Below are 22,077 nucleotides of genomic sequence, written 5' to 3' on the forward strand. Positions count from 1 at the left end.
ATAAAGTGGTTGCAGACGGAAAGGAAGTTAAAATCAGAAAGTTGTAAAGAGCAAGTTGTATATCCCTGCTTCCACACAAACACTCTGAGCAATCACTAGATAGTCCTCAGTCACATTAGAACTGAATCAGGAAAAGGAGTCAAATGCATAGAACATGAAAGTATTGACTGAGTCAGAATTTCTTTAAATATATCAAAATGAAACTTCCAAACTGAAAAGTAATCTAATGCAACTACAGAGGGTTGGGAAATATAGATCATTCACTAATATGGAGAGGAATAAAGTTCTCAGCTGCGGTCAACTGATGGCTGTTGTGGAGAGGGCAAAAGTCAGTTTTCTTCATGGATGTGACCGCTTGCAGGTTGTCTGCCCTTTAGTTCCTGACTCTGCCTATGTGCATATATGGACAGCACTAACTGAACTCAGTCAGGGGAGAGAAGGAAGAGGAGGAAAAAGAGATGAACTGAGAGGGATGTGGTTGGGCAGAGGTTTCCAAGAGGAGCTGAAGCAGGAGAGTAGGGCGTGGTTGTGATCAAAATATTATATATATATATATATATATATATATATATATTTCTATATGTGTGACATTGATGTTATAATGATAAGCAAAACTGCCTTCCAAAATACACTGTGTAAATGTATACAGTTCCTAGAGAATAAATGAAAATATATTTTAAAAGAGAGAAATATTGTCAGATTGTACTTCAGCAAAATTAATCCACCCAGTGTAAAACTGTTAAAATAAGTAAGTCTTCGAACAAAATAATCTCAGGTGCTATCAAAGAGACTTGTGGATTTCATATTGCATTCAGCTAGAAAGACAAGCACATGTCCCAGCACTAGGAGCAAACTGTGATTGGCAGAAAGGATGTACTGTGAAGGAATCCAGACATTCAAGAAAAGAAAAGAGGCATGCAGGACTGGAGTTTGAGCCCAATAGGTAGGCAGTAATGTCATGTGATCTAATGATTTTCTCAACGCCAGATCTCATAAAGATTCAAAAGACAAGACTGGAGATTTTAGTCCATGTGGAGTTTAGCCAATAGACAAGGAAAAAGAATTCCCTGTTTCATAACATTGTTTTGTTTTTAAACCTCTCAGAATGTTTCTTTCATCATGAGAAAATAATAAGCATGCAAATGAAACGAAATCCTGAAGATATCTTGTATTTCTCTCAAATGTATATATGCACTTACTTTGCCTCTGAAATGATTTATAACACAGAATTCAATACAGCTTGTAATATATGTTTTAAAGCAGTATTCCATTCTTATATGAATACTTCATTATTTTAAATGTCAGCATCTTATGTGAATATTTTTCCCCATTTTAAAAATAATTATATTTCACAGGGTTAAATATGCATGTTTTAGTCCTTTTCCAATGGAGTCTGAAAAATTGAGGCATTTTTTAAAAAAGAGCCATTATGTTGGCTAAAATATTTCTTTAATACAAGCAACAGAAAAATGCTGGATACTTTATAAAAGAATGTTCTATTGCTGAATCTACAAAGAACCTCAAAGAAGATGAAAGATAGCTTTCGAAGTTTTCATATGCACTCATTACTATTTCACTTGACATTCACAAAATCAGTAGGAACAGATTTATGTTTTATTCTAAACATAAATTAACTTTAAAAGCCTACTCATCAAAGTGAAAGAATATGCCATTGGCAAGATAAATAATGGCAAAATATTTCAGACTCTAAAAAAATACTCATATAAATTCAACTTCTCATAGCCTAAAAGTCAATTTATCATAAAATTAAGTGTGGAATTGGCAGGATACTTTAAACAAGACAATTAACCATTTTGCAGATGTAATTCTCTGTGTACATTTTCTTTTACATGAACTCTTTCTCTGTAGTTCAGAATGACTTCAAACTCATAATCTTCCTGCCCTAGCTCCTTAAGTACCATGAATATACACATATGGCATCGTGTGGTTGTCCATTTTTTTTTCAAGTTATTTGCTCCAGGTGACAATTTAGTTTGGAATTATGCAGACTACATAAGGGAGACTTTCCAAATATGAGCTTACAACTGTTTATTGTCTCATAAATTGATGAATGGCAGACTTCTTCGTGACCTCCTGAACATAACAAATATATTTAAAACACATAACTCATATCTGTAAGAAGTATTTGTAGCTACAGATTAATATTTTGCATGTTATCTTGACAATATTTTGGCATGTTTTTAAACTTCAAATTATCCCTGATTGAATTTTTATTGATTTGACTAGAAAAGAAAATAACATAGAACTTTAATGAAGTATCAGAAGTGGAGAGACGGTTCAGTAGTTAAGTACACAGGCTTATTTTTTTTTTTATTTTATGTGTATGAGTGTTTTGCCTCACATGTATGTACATGTACCCATGTCCTCTAATCGTGGCAGAGGCTAGATTAGTGTGTTGAGTCCCCTGAAACAAGAGTTATAGACTGTACAGACAGTTGTTAGCCACCACGTGGGTGCTGGGAACCAAAACCCAAGTCTTCTGCAAAAGCAGTCAATGTTCTTAATTCGTGAACCATCTCTCCATCTGGTCAAATAATTTTTATAATAAGGTTAATTTTGAAATATTTTCTACCACAGTGTAAATGCAGAACATTGGTAGCACATTAATAGCAAACTTAAAATTTTGAATACAACGAAACATTTTTTTCCTGTTGAATCTAATGCTATTTTCACGAATCCAATGAGTTAAACGCCAGGGATTCCCAAGAGAATGCAGTGTTGGAAATTTTAAGTACTTAGCCATTATTATCTGATTGTTTATCTCTGAAAGAATTTGAGAATGAGCCTGTACCTAATAAGGATAAAGGGGTCAGTTATGGACAAATTTGTAGGACAGAGAAAAACAAAGATTGAAAATGATTTCAAGTGAGATACAATGGTACATGACTGTTAGCCCAGGACTTGGTAAGTACAGAAAAATTCAAACTTCCCTAGCCCATGCTACATAACAAATTGCTGTGTCAAACAAATAAAAAAATTGATTCTGTTTTACTTTCACTTCAAGGCTTATAAATGATGATACAACCTAAAACCGTACTATATTCTAATGCTTTTACTCTTTAGAATAGAGTTTGTACATCTAATGTGCAGTTCTAAAATGTGACTAGGTAAAACATATTATTGATTTGAGTGGTGTGTGTGTGTGTGTGTTTCTGTGTTCATGGTGTACATATAGATATCAGAACATTGAAGTCAGGCTGCCAGATTCTGCAACAAGTACCTTTACATGCTGGGCTATCTTTCCAGCTCAGACTTATTTTTTTAAGAAATGGAATGGAGCCCGGTGTGGTGGCGCACGCCTTTAATCTCAGCACTCGGGAGGCAGAGGCAGGCAGATCTCTGTGAGTTCAAGGCCAGCCTGGTCTACATAGCAAGTTCCAGGCCAGCTGGGGCTACCGGGAGACCCTGTCTTTAAAAAAACCAAAAAAAAAAAAAAAAGAAAAAAAAGAAAAATGGAATGGAAAGAATGGAATAAAATAAAATAATAGCTCACAGCCCTCTGCTTCCCTGGGCTGCACAACCCTCCAGCCTCTGTCCTGGGTAAGTCCAGCGGCACCCACCATGCCTTGACTCCCCCAGCCTCATTCACCCTCCAAGCTCCCCTGCCCCATCTCTCCTCCTAGCCTGGGTACTGGTCCATTTCTTGTCTTGGCTCCCCAGACACCGGGCCGAACTCTCGCCCGGAACTACCATTGCTTCCTGATCCTTCCCATCCAGACCAACCCAGTTCCTGCTTGAGGTCCCCAAGAGCCCTCTGGGCCTGGTCCCAACCTCACCTTCCTCTGCTTCCCTGGGTAGCACAGCCACCAGCTGCCGAGCCCTGCATTTTCCTAGACCCTGCTCCCAGGCCAGTCCAGCTCTCAAATTCCTGAGGACAACGTCTTTCCTGGAAGGATCCAGAACTTAGGAGAAAGCCTGAGAGCATCTATCTGATCCTCACCTGACTTCGGTCTCTGTGGGAACTACTGAAGAGAAAAGCAATTTGGCCATTCCAATATAAAGTAAAAAGAGAAACTCTGAAGCCTAGAGGAACCAGCTTTTCATGCCCAACAAGTAAAGCAAAAAGTCATAAGAAGTTAAAAAAAAGACCTAAACTTCAAAGCTTGAGTATCACACAAGAATCAGAAACTACAAAGGAAATTTACATGTCAAAGTCACAGAGAAAAAATAATAACATGAAAATCCAAAATAACATACCACCACAAAATAGGAATAGTCCTCTAGAGGAGTACAATGAGAACCCCTTAGACATAACACAGGACATGGAACTCCAAAGAACAGTTATAAACATGATAAAAGAATTCAGTGAATTTAAAGAACACACGAGAGATGAAAGGGGAAACATCACAACAGACACCAAAAAGATCCAGAACATTATAAGGGAATATTTTAAAAACCTATATGCTACTAAATTTGAAATCTTAAAAGAAATGGACAGGTATGTAAAGGCATGGGAACCCCCAAAACTAAACCAAGAAGAGATTAACAGCTTAAACAGCCCCATAACAGAGAAAAAAAATTCAAACAGTAAAAAAAAAAATCTCCCGACTAAAAACCGCCCAGGACCAGATGGATTTACAGCAGAATTCTATCAGACATTTATAGAATATCTGCATCCAATACTACTTAATTTACTCGAAAAGATAAAATTGAAGGGAGAACTTCCAAATTCCTTCTATGAAGCCAGCACCACTCTAATACCAAAACCAGGTAAAGACACAACCAAAAAGAAAACAATAAACCCATATCCTTAACGAGCATAGATGCAAAAATTATCAACAAGATACTTGCAAACCACATACAGACACATATCAAAATATCATCCACCATGATCAAGTCGGCTTTATCCCAGAGATGCAGGGATGGTTCAATACACATAAGTGAATAAACGTTACATGGTCATCTCAATAGATGCAGAGAAGGGCTTTGATAAAATTCAACATGCATTTATGTTCAAAGTCCTACAGAAAATTTAACTGGAGGGAACATGCCTCAACATAATTAAAGCTTTATATAACAAACCCACAGCTAACATCATTCTAAATGGAGAAAAACTGGAAGCATTCCCATTGAAATCAGGAACCAGACAAGGCTGTCCAGTATCTCCACTCCTCTTTAACACAGTGCTTGAAACTCTTGCGAGAGCAATAAAACAAGAGCAGGAAATTAAAGGAGTGATAATTGGAAAAGAAGAGATAAACTTATCCCTTTTTGCAGATGATATGATATTACATATAAGAGATGCCAAAAATTCCACCAGAAAACTGCTGAAAATTATTAACACGTTCAGTAAAGTGTCAATTTACAGAATTAATCCACAAAAGTCTGTAGCCTTTCTATATACTGATAAAAAGAAATCAGAGAAAGAGTACATGGAAACACTCCCCTTCCCAATAGCTGCAAAAAATAAATAAACTTCAGAATAAACCTGACCAAAGACATTAAAAAAATATCTTGGAATAAACCGGACTAAAGACATTAAAGACCTCTACAATGAAAATTTCAAATCTTTAAAGAAAGAGATTGAGGAAGACATCAGAAGATGGAAGGACCTCCCATGCTCATGGATTCGAAAAATTAATATTTTGGAAGAATTAATATTGTTAAAATGACCATCCTATCAAAAGCAATATATAGATTCAATGCAATCCCAATCAAAATTCATGTGACATACTTCACAGAATTAGAAAAATGCATACTAAGATTCATATGAAAGCACAAAAGACCTCGGATAGCCAAAGCAACGCTGAGCACTAAGAGCAATGCCGGGGGAATTACTATACCAGATTTTAAACTGTATTACAGAGTTATAGTCATAAAAACAACATGGTCCTGGCACAAAAATAAACTCATAGATCAATGGAACAAAAATGATGACCCAAATATGAGTACCTGCAATCTCATCCACCTGACAAAGGGGTCAAGAACATTTACTGGGGGGAAGACAGCATGTTCAGCAAATGGTACTGCCAAAACTGGATCTCCAAATTTAGAAGAATGAAACTAAACCTCTATCTTTCACCATGCATAAAAGTCTATTCCAAATGGATCAAAGACCTCAATGTAAAGCCTGAAACTCTGAAACTGAAGAAAACATTGGCAAAAACCTACAAGATATAGGTGTAGAAAGGATTTTCTAAATCAGACATCAATTGCTGAGGAAACAAGGTCAAGAATCAACAAATGGGAACTCATTAAACTAAAAAGCTTCTGTACATCAAAGGAGGCAATCACAGAATGGGAGAAAGTCTTCACCAGTGACACATCTGACAGAGTTTCAACACCCAGAATATATAACGACCTCAAAAAACAAAGACAGGAAATGAAGTAACCCAATTAAAAGATGGGCTAAGGAACTGAACAGAGAGTTCTCAATTAAGAAATAAAGATGGCTAAGAAGCATCTTAAAAGATGTTCCACATCGCTAGTAATTAGGGAAATAAAATTAAAACCAATTTAAGATTTCATCTTACCCCAGTGAGACTGGCAAAGAACAAGAGAACAAATGACACCAAATGTTGGAGAGGATGGGGGAAAGGGGAACACTCATCCACTGCTGGTGGGGCTGCTAAGTTGTTCAACCCCTATGGAAAGAAGTGTGGAGAATTTTAAAAACTACGTATGAACTTACCATTTGACTCACTTAAACCATTCCTTGGCATATACGCAAACAACTCATCCTATTGCAGAGACACTTGCACATCCATGTTTGTTGCTGCTGTTTACACAATTGCTAAGAGATGGAAGCAAGATAATGAAAATGTGGTTCATTTGTACAATGGAGTTTTACTCAGCAGTAAAGAAAGATGAAGTCATGAAATTTGCAGGTAAATGGGTGGAACTAGAAACTGTTATGCTAAGTGAAGTAACACAGACTCAGAAAAAAAAATGATGTATGTTCTCCCTCATATTTGGATCCCAGCACCAAATCTTAATAAATGATTATCTATCCAGACATAACTACAGGAACCAGGATAATGGAAAGGAAACAGGGAGGTAAAGGAAAAGAATCTGAAAGGGAACACTAGAAAACAGGAATTAATAAGGGAGATATGGATACAAATTTGGTTAGTTTAAGGGAGGGAGAGGGCAGCGTGTACAAGGAACCTAGGGGATAAAGGGAAAGAAGGAGCTCAAGGGGGGTAGGAACATAGGAGAAGGGTAGTATTAAGGGAGAAATGGGAAAAATGGGGGCACCTTAATTGGGAAAACCATGATGGAAGCGTTAGACAATGAGAGAGATAAATAATGCCTATCTAGTTTTAAAAACCAGAGGGAACCATATTGGTCCATGTACCTACTGATAAATTATGCATACCAGATTAAGAAATATATGTCTAGGCAAGGTTTATTTGAGAACAATTGGTCCTTGCCCAAGCTTTATCTACATGGCACATGGTAATTAAAAGTACCAGACTGGTGGAACTAACCTTCTTGGATATTTAACAGACATAATTTGAGGCCTATAATAATTTGATCAGAGAGACATAAAGGACAGTTTTTGCTCCTTTCCCTCCTAGGTCAGCTAGTTCCAGGGGACTATAAGCATCTCTCAAAATGTCCTGTAATTGTGGTGGGTCACCTGTCCTCTTGATCAAGGAAGATAAGGAGACCCCATGAGATGGACTTGAACCAATGTCCAGTCTGCAAAGAGGAGGGTCAACACAGAGGACATATTTCCTCCGTGCTTCCAAGCGAAGCCTGCCATTGTTGAGCAGGATCTTTGACTATCTTCACATAGAAGTACCTGGTAAAAGAAAGGAGCCAGGGACTCCTCCAAAGCCCATGTGTCCCCTGAGGAACAGATCCTCAAATGGCCTCAAGAGTAAAACTAAATTGGTTTATCTGGACCAGCTGTATGGCCTTAAACGCTCAAAGGGAAAGTATAACCAAAGAATTAAAGGGGCCAATGTAACTTCTTAAGAATCCATTTGTATAGCTAAAGGCTACATAACAAGAAACAATTCCAGATAGGAGATACTTCTTTTGAGTTGTTGACCAGGGTGGTCAAAGGGACTCCCAGATAGTAACCTAGCATAGAACTTGGAAAATGAACCACAGAACCCAATCTTATCTGAAGGAATACTGACAACTGATTGCTGCTAGATGAGGAACAGCTGACCTTCCTAAAACAAAGACCTCTAGATAGGATGACTAGATTCACCAGATGGACAAATAGTGGGGAATGGCTGGGGGTGCCAACACAGCAGAGAGTAGTAGGGAAGACAGAGTAAAAGTGCTTTAGTGGGGCACGGGAGGATATGCAAGGGTACCATCTTGGAAGTGGGTATATAGATAAATAAGATTGGGATTTTCTGTGTGATATAGACACAAAAAAATCAACAAATTAAAAAAACGAGCTATATTTTAGGAGGAAGCATAAAAATTTATGTCATGTTAATTAGTAGAGGTGATAAACATTACCATTGAAATCTACCCCATGACTTTATAGACATACACAGGTGCCAAGGATCTGAGTGCATGCGATTGTGACTAGTAATAATCAAATACATACAGATTAGAGGTGCATGTGCCAACATTTCAGTGTTATTAGCAAAAAAATGAGTCTTTCTGTAAGAAAAAGTATATTTTAAAATGAAATGGAGATCTTTTTTAAAGGTTAAAAACTCATTCAACTTTATGTCTTGCAGGGCTTTTACTGAGTTCAATATTGTATAACTGTATTCATTCAACTGTGGACCTAAAAATTTTATGGCCACTTTTGAAAGAGACATATCTTTGCTCTGAAAATTGTTATTGAGTATGTTAAAGCTGTAATTAAATGCTTCTTCTAAAAAATATGTAATAACTATAGAAACTGGCAAAAAATAAAATAATAAATAGTATCAGAAAGCACCTCATGTAGTGAAAACTGAGAACTTATAATGAGTATGTGTGTGAGTGTGTGTGTATGTAATTCTTATAAATATTGGATTGTTTTGTGTTGTAGTTGAAAATTTATGTTTTAGAACCTAGGGTGTTTTCTTATTTTTAAACTTCTGTGAAAACTATCTAGCATTTTCTTGAACTAACAATGTTCACTTTTGAAACATACCTGATTAGTAGACCAGGACAAATGAAGGACCCAAATGTTCCATTACTTTTTTCTGTCTTCAGCTCTAGGGAGCAACTCACCAATGGCCATTGTTGTATAAATATTACTGGTGAAATAATGCATCATAAATGCAATTTTACGTTTTGCTTGCCATTTAGTTACATGGATTTCTGTGCAGAATTCACCATTAAAAATACTACTGCTATGCCAAGTACAGTGGAGCACACCTTTAATCCTAGCAACTGAGAGGCAGAAGCAAGCAAATCTCTGTGAGACTGAGGCCAACCTGATATGCATACTGAGTTCCAGACCAGCTAGGACCACATAGTGATACCTGTCTCATAAACCCAAATTTTAATAAAAATAATTAAAATTCTTTAATAATAATAATGTTACTGTTTGTCAAGTTTAATCAATGAGAACAAATAAAAGACTATGTTTGAATATGATATATTTAGTAGCATATCAGAAAAGGAAAATGGAAACAAATGGCCTTCTGTAATCATTTTCTTTTTGATTGCTTTCCTAGGGTAATAGCTATCCTCATACTAAAAGCTGATCATGTATTTCTTTCATAATTCTAGGAGACCACTTACATTGAAATTCCTATTTCTAATCCAAACAACAAAATTCTTCAAATGAATGTGAAATTAACATCTGATTTCCTTGATGGACCAGAGGAGCTTAGACTGAATCCATTAGAATGTGCTAAGTACATTGTGTGGTATTCTCCAGCATCCACAGGCTATAAAGAAGAAAGGTATGGATTGGCCAAGAATTCTAATGTGTTGTTGAAACTTTTAAGTTAGGTTTGAAAATTGTTTCTTCCCATGCTTTAATGCAATTTTCTTGTGTACTAATTTACAATTAACTATTGTTTGCATTAGTGCAAAATTACTCATTGAAATATCAAATTATATATTTCCTACGTTTCTCATTTTATTTTTTGCTAGTCAGATCATCCTGAGTGCAACAACTGAAGTGAGCTAAAATGATTACTAAGAACTAGAGATTAAACTTTTACTTTTCCTGATAAAAATCATTCATCTCTTTAAAACATATTTTTAATTATGTGTATGTGTCTGTACCTGTGTGTAGATATGTCCACATGAGAGCAGGTGCCCGCGGAGACCAGCAGCTTTGCATCTCCCATGAGCTGGAGTTACAGGCAATTATGAGCTGCCAACTGTGGTTGCTGGGGATTGTTCTCTGACACTCTAGAAGAGTAACATGTGCTCTTAACAACTGAGCCCTCTCTCCAATCCCATTTTCTCACTTGCAAGACAAATATATATATATATATATAAATATATAAAAATAAACACATACATACATATTGTGCTGGATATCTTTAGTGTCAACTTGATGGGTTGAAGGAACCTCAATTGGGAAATTGCCTCCATTGAACTGGCCAATGGCTATGTCTTTGGGGCATCTTCTTGACTGTTGAGTGACGTGGGAGGTCCCAGCCCACTGTGGGTGGTGCCACCCCTCAGCAGGTGGGCCTGTGTGTTATAAGAAAGCAGGCTGAGCAGTGGCTAAGGGAACAAGTCAATAAGCAGTGATCCTCCATGGCCTATGCTCCAGCTCCTGCCTCCAGGTTCTTGCCCTCAGTTCCTACCTTGGGCTCCCTGATGAATTGTGACCTTGGAGATGTAAGACAAATAAACTCTTTCCTCCCCAAGTTGGTAGTGGTCAGAGTATTTTGTCACAGCAATGAAGAGACAAACTAGGACACTTATACATATGCAGATATTACCAGAATAATGGAATATCTTTTCATATCATGATGATAGTGAAAATCATTGTTTTCTGTTTCATAAATAATATAGGAAATTAGTGATTTTCATTTTAGAGAGGAGGTTCTAAAACAACAAATTTGTAAAATCTTTTTTAAAAGTTTATTTATTGTTTTCATTTTGTGTGTGTGATGATATTGCCAGCATGTATGTAAGTGCACTTAAGCATTGCAATGCCCAAGGAATCAGAAGAGGGCATTAGTTTCCCCTGAAACTGGAGTTATGGACGGACAGTTAGCCACCATATGGACACTGGGATTCAAACCCAGGTCCTCTGCAAGAGCAGCCAGTGCTCTTAACTGCTGAGCCTCTCTCTAGCTCAAATTTGTCAAATCTTAAAGGATAATATTTATAACAGTGTAAAGCATAAAAAGTCATTTAGTAGCATGATTTAGCGATTCACATTTGGAACCATAATACTGAGGAGACAGGAATCTCAACAAGCTACATGCCAGCCTAGACTACATAGCGAGTTCTAGGCCACCTTGCACTAAAATAAGACTATTTCAAAAACTCCCCCAAATTATAAAGAAGTCCAAGAAGAAAAACAAGAGCAGCAGGGGGAAAGCAGGATTTTATATCATAAAATACCTTATTTTAGTAAATTACTATTAGAGAGCTAGGTATGGTGGTGCACACCTTTAATCTTAGCACTCAGGAGGCAGAGGCAGGCAGAGTTCAGTGAGTTTGAGGCCAGGCTGGTCTACATAGTGAGTTCCAGGCCAGCCAGGGGTATATAGTGATAACCTGTCTCAAAGAAATAATAATAAAAAAATAGATTACCATTAGGAATGTAGGTTTATCTCATCTCCTGTGTATGGCTGTATAGGATTTATCGATAATGACTGCAATGTTATGTTATTGCCTTTATTCATGTATTTTAACAAGCACATTCTATACCTCTTCTTACTAACTGCTGACTGTATGATTGTCCTCATGGCATGTATTTTAACATATATGAAATTCTCATAGCAAGTACAAGAGGTAGGATTGACTGAATCATCCCATTTTAGAAATGAAGAAATTGAAGCTTGAAAAGTTAATTGACTTGGATGAAGTTACACAAGTAAAAGACAATAGAGCTGAGATGTCAGCCAAATCATACTTTTATCCTTTCACAAAATTATTTTCTGAGAGCTGAGCACATGCTGATTATAAAGGATGTTCTCCAAAACCACATATTCATGATACTCTTCACACAAATAAACATATATATTTCAATTCAACAAAGTCAATTTGATTTAATGACAGCTGTAAACCGGGACTTTCTCTAACCTTGATCAGGAATGACAAAATACTAATTAAAAATGACAAAATACTAATTAAAATGACAAAATACTAATTAAAAATTATTTTTCATTCATTCAACAAACCTTTACTAGATAGACATTAATGGCATTATTGTTTTTCTTGAATAGTGAAATAGTTTTCCTTTTAAAATGAAAATCAACACAAATTCATCCATGATAAGAACAGAATGCATTCAGTAGTAATGATCAAATAATATATTTGAAACCAGCTATTTCCACCATTTTGAAATTCTGTCTCTGCCATGTTTATTACATAAATTAAAACCACTGACATGATTTTCATTCTGCCTCTGTAACAGCATTATTTTTCAGCCTGAAATGGGTCAAGAGTTCTGGTATTTACTGAAATTAACAACTGAACTTCCAAAAACAAAGAAAGTCCCAGAAATGCAGTGTGACCTTGGAAAGTAAGTTCTCTTTATCAGATATTTTTTTTTGTGTGTAAGAAAATAAAAGCTACACTACAGCAACATTATGGTAATGCATTTAGACTTTTAAAATACCAAAGAAATATATTTCTAATGGGAATATTGCTAAAGAAAACTGATCAGGAATGATAAATAAAGATCTTAATCTATATTAGATCGTTTCAAAAGAGAGAAAAGGGACTATTAAAACAGGGACTAAAGCTTTCATTTTGAGTACCACAAAATCAAACAGAAAAACATTTTTTGTTGTATAAGGTATAGAAGGAGAAAGCAGTTAGAAAACCAAATAAGATACAAACAGGGCAATAGACAGTGGTGTCTAGTAGGAAGTGGTTATACTCAGCTGATTCCCAGGAGACATTGAAAGGAACAGAACATATTTTGCGTATGTTTGTGCTTGCTTTGGCTTGAAATCAAGTACGGTTCAGGCTAAAGAGAAGCCTAATGGAAGTTTTCTTAGTGCAAAGCAGAGGGTAAGCAATCGGCATTGTGAAAACTTAGCCGTTTTGTTAATGCCTTTTCCCTTGAGTTGTGTATGTGCATTCACATTTAGATAATCAAGAGCCTATTATATGTCTGACTGACACCAAATTTGATGTTTACAAGAGTAAATAATTTACAATTAACTTAAAAAAAACATGCTCTAGTGGGCAAATCAGTTCCTTTTACTTAATTTCTCTTCCTCAGCAGATGCAAAGCATGTTAAATACTTCCAGTATTTAGGTCTTGGGCCAAAATTTTACTACAATTAATTCATTAAGGAAGTAACCAGAGAGAAATTTGGAGATCAATGAAAGCAGGATTTGAAAAGGGAAAAAGCTAAGCACAAAATTGATGTCAGGTATATCTCCAGACTCACTGATCTTGAAAAGAGATCTGGAGCTTGAAGTTTCACACCTTTTCCTACCTTGTGAAGTCAGGGACCTAAGTTCTTGTTCATTTGCTTATTTTTGTGGTCCATTTTGTTTTTAATTAACAAACAATGAGTATTTGTATATAGGGTGCAATGTGATATTTTTACACATTGTGAAATACTATACGCTGTGACTTAATAAAGCTAATTACCATATTCATCCCCTCAAAAATGTATCATTTTTTGTGCACTTGTGTGTGTTTGTATGTTTGGTATATATGTGTATGTATACATGTTCCTGCGCATTTTTGGTGTGCATGAGGAGGCTAAGAGTCAATATTAATTCTCTTCCTATCACTCTCCGCCTTACTTTTTGAAAAAAATCCTGATGCTGTCTCACATTCCTAGGCAGTGAGACCTAGGAATCCTCCTTACTGCCTCCCAGCCCTGGAACAAAAGACACACACTGTTCCACCAGCTTTCTAAGTGGGCGCTGGAGGATGGAGCTCAGGTCCTTGTATTTAAATGTTCAGTACTTTACTGTCTGAGTCATCTCCTCAGCTTCCTGTTTATCATCTCTTTATGGAGAAAACATTAAAAAAACTTTCTTGTTGCAATTTTGAAGTATACAATACAGAATTATTAATTAATAAAAAAATCCGGACTTTTGAACTCTTATACCAATCCCCATAAACATCTTTAGGCTAAGACATTAAAAGTCCAGGCTGCTCTCTGCAGGCATGAGGAGGCTCCAGGATCAAAAGGTCAAGCAGCTGAACCTCTCGGATGTGCGATTAACAGCAAGCATCAAGGGGTTGGGGTGTGGGGGCTGAGAAATGATAAAAAAAAATTCTTCTGGAAAATTGAGTGAGGTCATAGCATTGTCTACTTCAACAAGTTACTCATAAAGCTATTTTTAAATTTTATGTATTTTTTTCTTGCTTTAAAATGTTAATGTATATGTTCAGGTGAAAGGACCCAGCAGGTAAAGGCTCTTACTGCCAAGCCTGGTGACCCGAGTTTGTTCCCCAGGATAAAATCAAAATAGTGGAAAGAGAAAACCATTGATTACAAGATGCCTCCTGTCTACACACGCTCTGGAGCATGCATGTACATCTGCACATATATGCACATGTATACAAAACATGAAAATGTTATAAAATTATTTACATGTTAATTATGAAAACTATATGATTGATAAGTCTTTTATGAAATTTTTGCCTTAGTTTTCCACCTATTGTTTTTGTCCATTCTATTACATTGTACTAGCACTTGAATTTTTAAGCATCATTATTAACATGTGAGTGTGTATACATGTATGCAGGTGCATGAACGCCAAGACATATGTGTAGAGGTGAGAAGACAACTTTCTGGAGCTGATTCTCTTCTTCCACTGTAGCACAGGTTCCAAGGAACAAATTTAGCTTGTCATGCTTGCACAACAAGCAGAGCCTTCCTTCAAGCCAGACTTTTCTCTTTCTTTTTATGTTCTCTTAGATTTTATGAACATATTCTTCTGAAACTGAATTTATTAAAAAAATTCAAGTTATACTTAAAGCATTTACTTAAGAGGTGCATAACACTGAAAAATATTTCAACTCTATACTATATCTTATCCTTTTTGGAAGTTTGTAGAATCTTTAAATGTATCTAGTGTTCTGTCTTAAAGACACGTCTTGCTGTGGCTTTGTGCTCATTTTTTAGGTAAATGAGAATTCTTATACTACAGAAATTTATAGTTTTCTGTTTCTCGAATCTCTCAGAATTATGGCATCTTTCTGTCTTGTATCTTCTTCCTAGTCTGTGATTTGGACTTACTATTTATACCTAATTTTAAACCTTCAGTATTTTCCCTTTTTCTCCAATATTTGCTGTTTTGCAATCAGGAAGACTGACGCAAATTTATCTTCCAATGCTTCCTTTTAGTGCTTATATCAAAAGTCAGCATCAGTGACCATTTGTTGTTATTGTATAGGTTGTTAATAGAGATATCAGTGATAAGGAGAAAATTAACTTAACTAGTTTGGAGTTCTGTGGAAATAGAAGAAGATCCAAGTTCAAATACTCACTCAGTTGCTTACAGCATTATATTATGTAGGCAGAGAATAGTTGAATAAGAGGACTCTGACCTTGTTCTTTTGAGTCAGAGAGAGCCTTCATTATTGTCCTTAGTCAGTCTTACAAATTAATGTTGATGAATCTAAGAAGATATATATTAGTCACTTAATGAACCATTTGTAAATCTGAAATCAATTCTGGTACCCAGGAAATTTAAGCCGTAAAAGTGTATCTTACGTTGTAACTTTCAGAGTAAGTGTATTCTTTCTAGTACTTATGTATTTTTATTACTTGTTCAAATTCTGTTTTAAATAATTTATTAATTTATTTTGAAAGTGCCTGATACTAAAGATGTTGAAAAAATTAGACACATTATCCATACATGTTATTTTTCTTCTTCCTGATTTACCTTATGAAGTTTGAAACCATTTTGAGGAAAAAAGTTTGTCTTAGCTACAAAGAAATATGGAACTGAAAGAGAAAGTAGTAGGATTTTTAAACTCTAAGAAAATTTAATTTTGTCTCTAAATAATATATGCAACAATAATCCTCAATATATGTATCTGTAATTTAGGGTTGTTGTCTTTCATTATTAGAAACCTAGTATGTAAGAAACTTATTAGATAGACTTAAATAAGTGACTTTTTTGCTTACGTTTGTCAATTTGTTCACTGGCAGTTACAGGCTGCCCTGCTTTCTGCATCACTCTCCCTTGATATATGAAATTGTAATAAGCCTTCAACAAAATTTATTTTAATTTCTATCAACTTTACATCTTTTTCCTTGTGCTTTGTTACTGAGAGTTTTGAAATATGTTATTTTATTATTATTATAGCATGTATTTTAAAATATTTTATTTTTATTTTATTTTATGTGTATGAGTGTATTGCTTGCATCTACATAAGTGCACCTATGCCATGCAATACCCACGGAGGTCAGAAGATCGTATCAGATCCCCTGGAGCTGGAACCAAGTCCCAGTACTCTGCACAAAGAATCAGTGTTCTTAAACCACTGAGAGCCATCACTCCGGCCACAATAATTAGAGTGTATTGAAAATTTGAATTCTAATTTTATTTTATAAAGCCAATGTCTTATTTATACAACCTATAACTAGGAGCCCATATATTATAATACCAAGTGACTTAAATACACATTTTTATCCAAGTATATTTTATTTTGTACTGTGTGAGAATTCTCTAACTTCAACTGGAATCTCTCTTGGACCTCAGGCTTTTCATTCCTCTTCAGAGCAGACATTGAATTAAATGTGCTACAGATCCATGACTTCCAGAAAATCTTCCTGCAGCGCAGTTGCCTCCTTGAATGTCCTCTCTGGGCAAACCGCTATACAATTCATTGATTTAAAATGCTAGCTATCCGGGCTGGAGAGATGGCTCAGAGGTTAAGAGTGCTGACTTCTCTTGCAGAGGACCCGGGTTTCGATTTCCAGCATCCACATGGCAGCTACGAATAGTCCTTAACTCCAGTTCCAGGGGAATCCGAAGCCCTCTTCTGACCTCCACGGCATTGCACGACACGGTTGCACTCACATACATGCAGGCAATACACTCATACACATAAAAAAATAAAGAAAATATTTAAATGGTAGCTGTCAACCACACTGTGAAATATATTTTTCAACCTACAGTATGTATCCATGCACATGAATGCACACACATGAAGCAGGAGCATCATGAACATGTCTACTCATGTCAAGTGTGATAATCTATTATTTTTTTCCTATTCATTTTTTGTTTCTATTTTTGAGGAAAAAGTGCATATAAAGCTAATCAATTTAAAAAATGCAATTCAGTAGCGTTGCACTCTGGTATACTACGACACCTCCCTCGCTTTCAAAAACATTTTCATCACCCAACAGTAAACTGCATATCCATTAAGCTGTCACTGTAGACAAATTCACTTTCTATTTTAAATAGCACCTATAAGTAAAACCATACAAATGATACATTTTATGTTTGACTTCACTCAAAAATAACTGCCATTTACTGCATTAACCAGACAATTCACCAAGGGACCATCCACATGTGTAAGAATTCAATAAATAGACTTTCTCTCCTTGTTCTTTTCCCTTCCCAACAAAAGCTTATGCTAATTTGCGTTGTTTCTTCCCTATTGCTATTTCTCAGGCTGCCCTTGTTTCATGCCCAGATTATCATGCCATAATAATCATAATTAGTTTCTGTTCTTCCCTTCCATAAACACTACAGTTTATTTTCCAAGCAGTTGCCATGATGAAAACACCAAGTTATTTAAACACAACCAACCACTCCAGGTACTTAATTGCTTCAAGTCAAAATCAGATACCTCAGCATACTATGTGAGGCCATTCCTATTCCTTCTTCTGAAATGCTGTTCAATATTACTTCATTCACCACTAGAGAAGCAAATATCACACCTTATTTATGTTTTTCTCCCTGTGGAAATATATATCATGAAAGTCCATCAAGTACTGATTTGAAACTATTGGTTTCTTCACGTATTAAATTTATTTTGTGTACTTTTATGAACTGAGACTGATGAGTATAGATTGTAGATTTTACTTTGGTTATCAAAAACTATAGTCATTTCATTATAACTGGATGCATTAATTATATTCTACAAATTATATTTGAAAATGAACATGCACACTTCCTAAATCTTATATATATATATATGCACATTTATATGTATGTATGTATGTGTGTGTGTGTGTGTGTGTGTGTGTGTGTGTAAAAAAAATTCAGTTTCCTTAAAGTGTCTGTCAGGAAATTCTAGATAGAAGTCAACATACTAATATCAAGAGTACTTGTAAAATATATATTTCCCAGTAGTTTGCACTGAAAATATTCATTATGCTTCCTTAAAACTTGAATATAGAAATGCTTATCAAACATTAGCTTTTAAGTAGGTACAGAAATATCCTAAATTTCCTCATTAGAGTTTTCCTGTCATAATGCAATTAAGTTATGCTGTTTAATCAACATAGTATGACAAAGACAGGGCTTTGTTTTAAAAATGTGAAAAAAAAAAACAACTCTTATTAGAGTTAGTAGCATGCCACACCAAAGAAGTCATTCAGCTGATGCCGCCTGAGATGTCAATGCTGATCATATTTGAAATAAATTTCAGAGTCAGCTAGTCATATTGGATTAAAGGGACACTTTTCTGGTAGGATTTAAATTTAACTTAACTAAGTACACATATGCAAGAATGAATATAATATCACATTCTAAGTTAATGGAAGCACAAAGAATTTAGAATTCAACATATACTTTTTAGTATTAGATAAAAATTTTAAAAATAGTTTGATTAGTTTGAATAGATAACATATTTAATATTACAAATAATTTTAAAAATAGATTAATTTGAATAAATGGAAGATGAGTAGCAGCTTGTTTTCTTTATTTAGTAATATCACTCTTCAGATTAACATGCTTTCTTGAACAATAAAAATGAAATACTGTGACACACAAACCTGTATATCAGCATATGTTTTGAGGGGGATATAATTTAACTCATAATGATGTTTGTGAAATTATCACTAAATCAGTTAATCAATGTCATGAAATTAGCACTTCTGTTTTGTCCTCCTAGGAAGATCATCCAGACCCTTCCCTTATATAATCCCACAAGTGAAACTTTAGAATTGGAAGTAAGGAACAGTAATCCTGAGAATTTTGTCATAGAGCTTAACAGAAAATCACCAGTAAGTACATTCAGAAATTTATGAAATTAATTGCTATGAGAGCATTTTCTAATTCTAATTTTAGAATACAAGTGGAATATTGTCATTTGAATTTATAATGATGTTTTAAATCCTTAGACATGTTAAAAGTGATATTCAGTTATTTATACCTACTCATGAATTTTAATTATCATTAAAAAACACGTTAATACATTTCTTTTTTTTATTTTTGAAGACAGCGTCGCTCTGTAGCCATAGCTGGACCAGCATTCACTATTCAGACCAGGCTGGTTTCAATCTCATAGAGTTCTCTCTGCTTCTGCCTCCTGAGTGTTGGCATGTGCCACCACACACAGATGCTAAGTGCTTGTTCAATGTACTGGTTGCATTCTATTTCTGACCATCTTATTAATAATATTTTGTAATAGTTTCTGAGTAATTTGATTTTATCTCAACAGTCATTATGTGTTTACAGAGTCTTGAGGATAAGTGTTATTTAACACTCTGTAGTTCCAGGTCCTCCCCCATCTATATTTCCAGACCCTATTGACAGCATTTCCCACTCCATTACTCCTTTTTGTGTCCCATTACTTCCTTTTAGGCTCATGATATAGAGTAAGACCAAGTCAATGGTCCTAAATTATCTTTCTTTTTTATCTAAGGTACTAAACAAGATTCCATGTTTTAATGTGGATTCCTATATTTCCAAAGAATAGGACACTAATTATTTACAGTAAATGTGTATACATATTCATTCATGTAAAGTTCAAAATGATATTTACAATACAATACAAGCACTGTGGCATATAACTCAATAGTCACAGCTAATCTAGCCATTCAGGAGGCTCATACAAGAGGATAGATTGATCCCAGGAATGAGAATTCAGTCTAGGCCAGAAACTGAGACCCTGTTTCAGATAAAGAGATCCTTAAAGTAATTTATTTTCATCAAAAAACCTCACCAGGAACTCTTCTGGTAGATAAGACATTGAGATAAATGTTCTTACTCTTTGTAGTTTAATGTACACTTTGATGTCTTTATACCTTAATATCTATCTCTTGGCTGCAACAACAAAGAAGTAGGATCCAGTGTAAATTTGCAGTTTGGAATTATTTATAATGATGTATACTGTAAATAATTTAAAGTTTTGAAATGGTCCTACATTTAAATATAGTTCACTACACTAAAGTAGTAGGTTTATTGCAATTGTATTTCCACCAAGGTTATTTAACTTTTTGTCCTTAAAAATGATGAGAGAATCTTCGTTAAATTTCAGTAAGTTGCCAGTAGTATCAAAAGTTTTTTTAATTGCTTCTGGGTATATATATGCTACCTTAATTCTTTTTATCATACCTCTCAGTATCATATGCGTATAAAGGAAGTATTTGAGAATGGAAAGATTACCATAATGAGCTATATGGATTTAGTAATGTAGTATTATGTGATTTTCCAAAGGGACAGATGTTTGTCCCAACTGTAAATATGTGTCTTCCTACAGACAGATACATACAGACAGAAAAAAAATGATGTCTTTATCTGTTTTCCTATATACAAAGATAAGATTTTTGTATATTCTGGGCTGAAACAATATGTGAAATACATACACACATATATAGCGGTATATTTTTAAATTAATTCTAACATTTTTAAATACACAATCAATGTCTCCACGTGGTCATTGTTTGAAGGAAGAATATGGCATGATAACAAATAATGTTCATCATGGCCCCTTTAATCAAAGCAGGTATACAGAAGCGGAGAGTATAGGCAAGACCACATGTTTATCACACAAACATCAGCCCTCCATAGACCTAGCAGATAAAAAAACAACCTCAACAATAATACTGATGTTTTCCTTTTGCTTTTGTTTCTTTCTAAATTTACACAGCTTGTCATAACTCCTCACTCCACCACAGAGCTATCTGTTTACTTTCATCCATCGGCACTTGGAAGAGGTGGTCACGAAACTTGCATCAACTTCTGTTGTACTCAGGTGTAGTAAGAATGTCCTTAAATGAAGTGAGATTAATGCAATTTCAAAATATGCATATAATTCAAGAAAATTCTTGCAGTTGCCATCTTCTGCAAGTAAAATATATTCATGGTAAATTACTTAGTGATTTTTTTTCTCAATAGACATGTATTTATTGAATTTTTGTGCATTTCATATAATACATCTTAATGCTACTTAAACAACCCCCTCCAGCTTCCTCATGCAACAGGTGATGATTGACAGAGAAAGTCACAACTATCCAAAATATAGAGACTAACAGACTACAAAGTATGTGCCCCTGGATAGGACTCTTATATTAAATGACCTTTTGAAAATATAGTAGTATATATCGTTGATCTACAAGCAACTAAACAAGAAATGTTTTAATTTAATCCCGGGAGTTGAAAACTAAATTCTTTCTCAAATATAAAATGAAAGGGCTACAATAAAATTCACCTCAAACATTTTATTAATCAGTTCATCATTGATCTTAATTTCAATTACTCTGAGTACTCACTTTGTACCACCAGAAATTCTCTGAAGATTTGTCAGTGGTTCAACTTGAGGCAATAATTCATCTCTTCAACTACTGGGTCCAGACGCTTTTAAACTTCCCAGTGTTTCTCTCTACACGTTGTGACATTTCTTGCCCTTTTAATCCCTGAATGATTCAGATACTTTTATTTAATCCATCAAATTGACATCTTTTGCAAGTAAAATCAATTCATAAAATTTTAATTGAATGAACTTTTGTATAAACAGTGTATATTATGCATGACTATGTATCTAAAAAGGTAAAAAGGGCTTTTAAAAATGAAACTTTAGAAATAGTTTTTGAAGCCTAAATATTGAAGGTAACTCTTAACCATTAC

At 35.0% G+C, this 22,077-nt stretch overlaps 1 protein-coding gene across 1 annotated transcript in view; it reads left to right on the forward strand.

Moving 5' to 3' along the window:
* The window catches only part of Cfap47 (cilia and flagella associated protein 47), a 337,765-nt gene that overhangs the window by 237,711 nt on the left and 77,977 nt on the right, over nucleotides 1–22,077 (forward strand). Inside the window, exons 52-55 of the mRNA XM_029561230.1 lie at nucleotides 9,661–9,836; nucleotides 12,485–12,592; nucleotides 19,121–19,232; nucleotides 21,101–21,205. Of these exons, the coding sequence (XP_029417090.1) occupies nucleotides 9,661–9,836; nucleotides 12,485–12,592; nucleotides 19,121–19,232; nucleotides 21,101–21,205 (501 nt within the window). The remainder of the gene's footprint in view (nucleotides 1–9,660; nucleotides 9,837–12,484; nucleotides 12,593–19,120; nucleotides 19,233–21,100; nucleotides 21,206–22,077) is intronic.

The sequence above is a fragment of the Nannospalax galili genome, unplaced genomic scaffold (genome assembly GCF_000622305.1).
Source record: "Nannospalax galili isolate Female #2095 unplaced genomic scaffold, S.galili_v1.0 scaffold1733, whole genome shotgun sequence".
NCBI lineage: Eukaryota > Metazoa > Chordata > Mammalia > Rodentia > Spalacidae > Nannospalax > Nannospalax galili.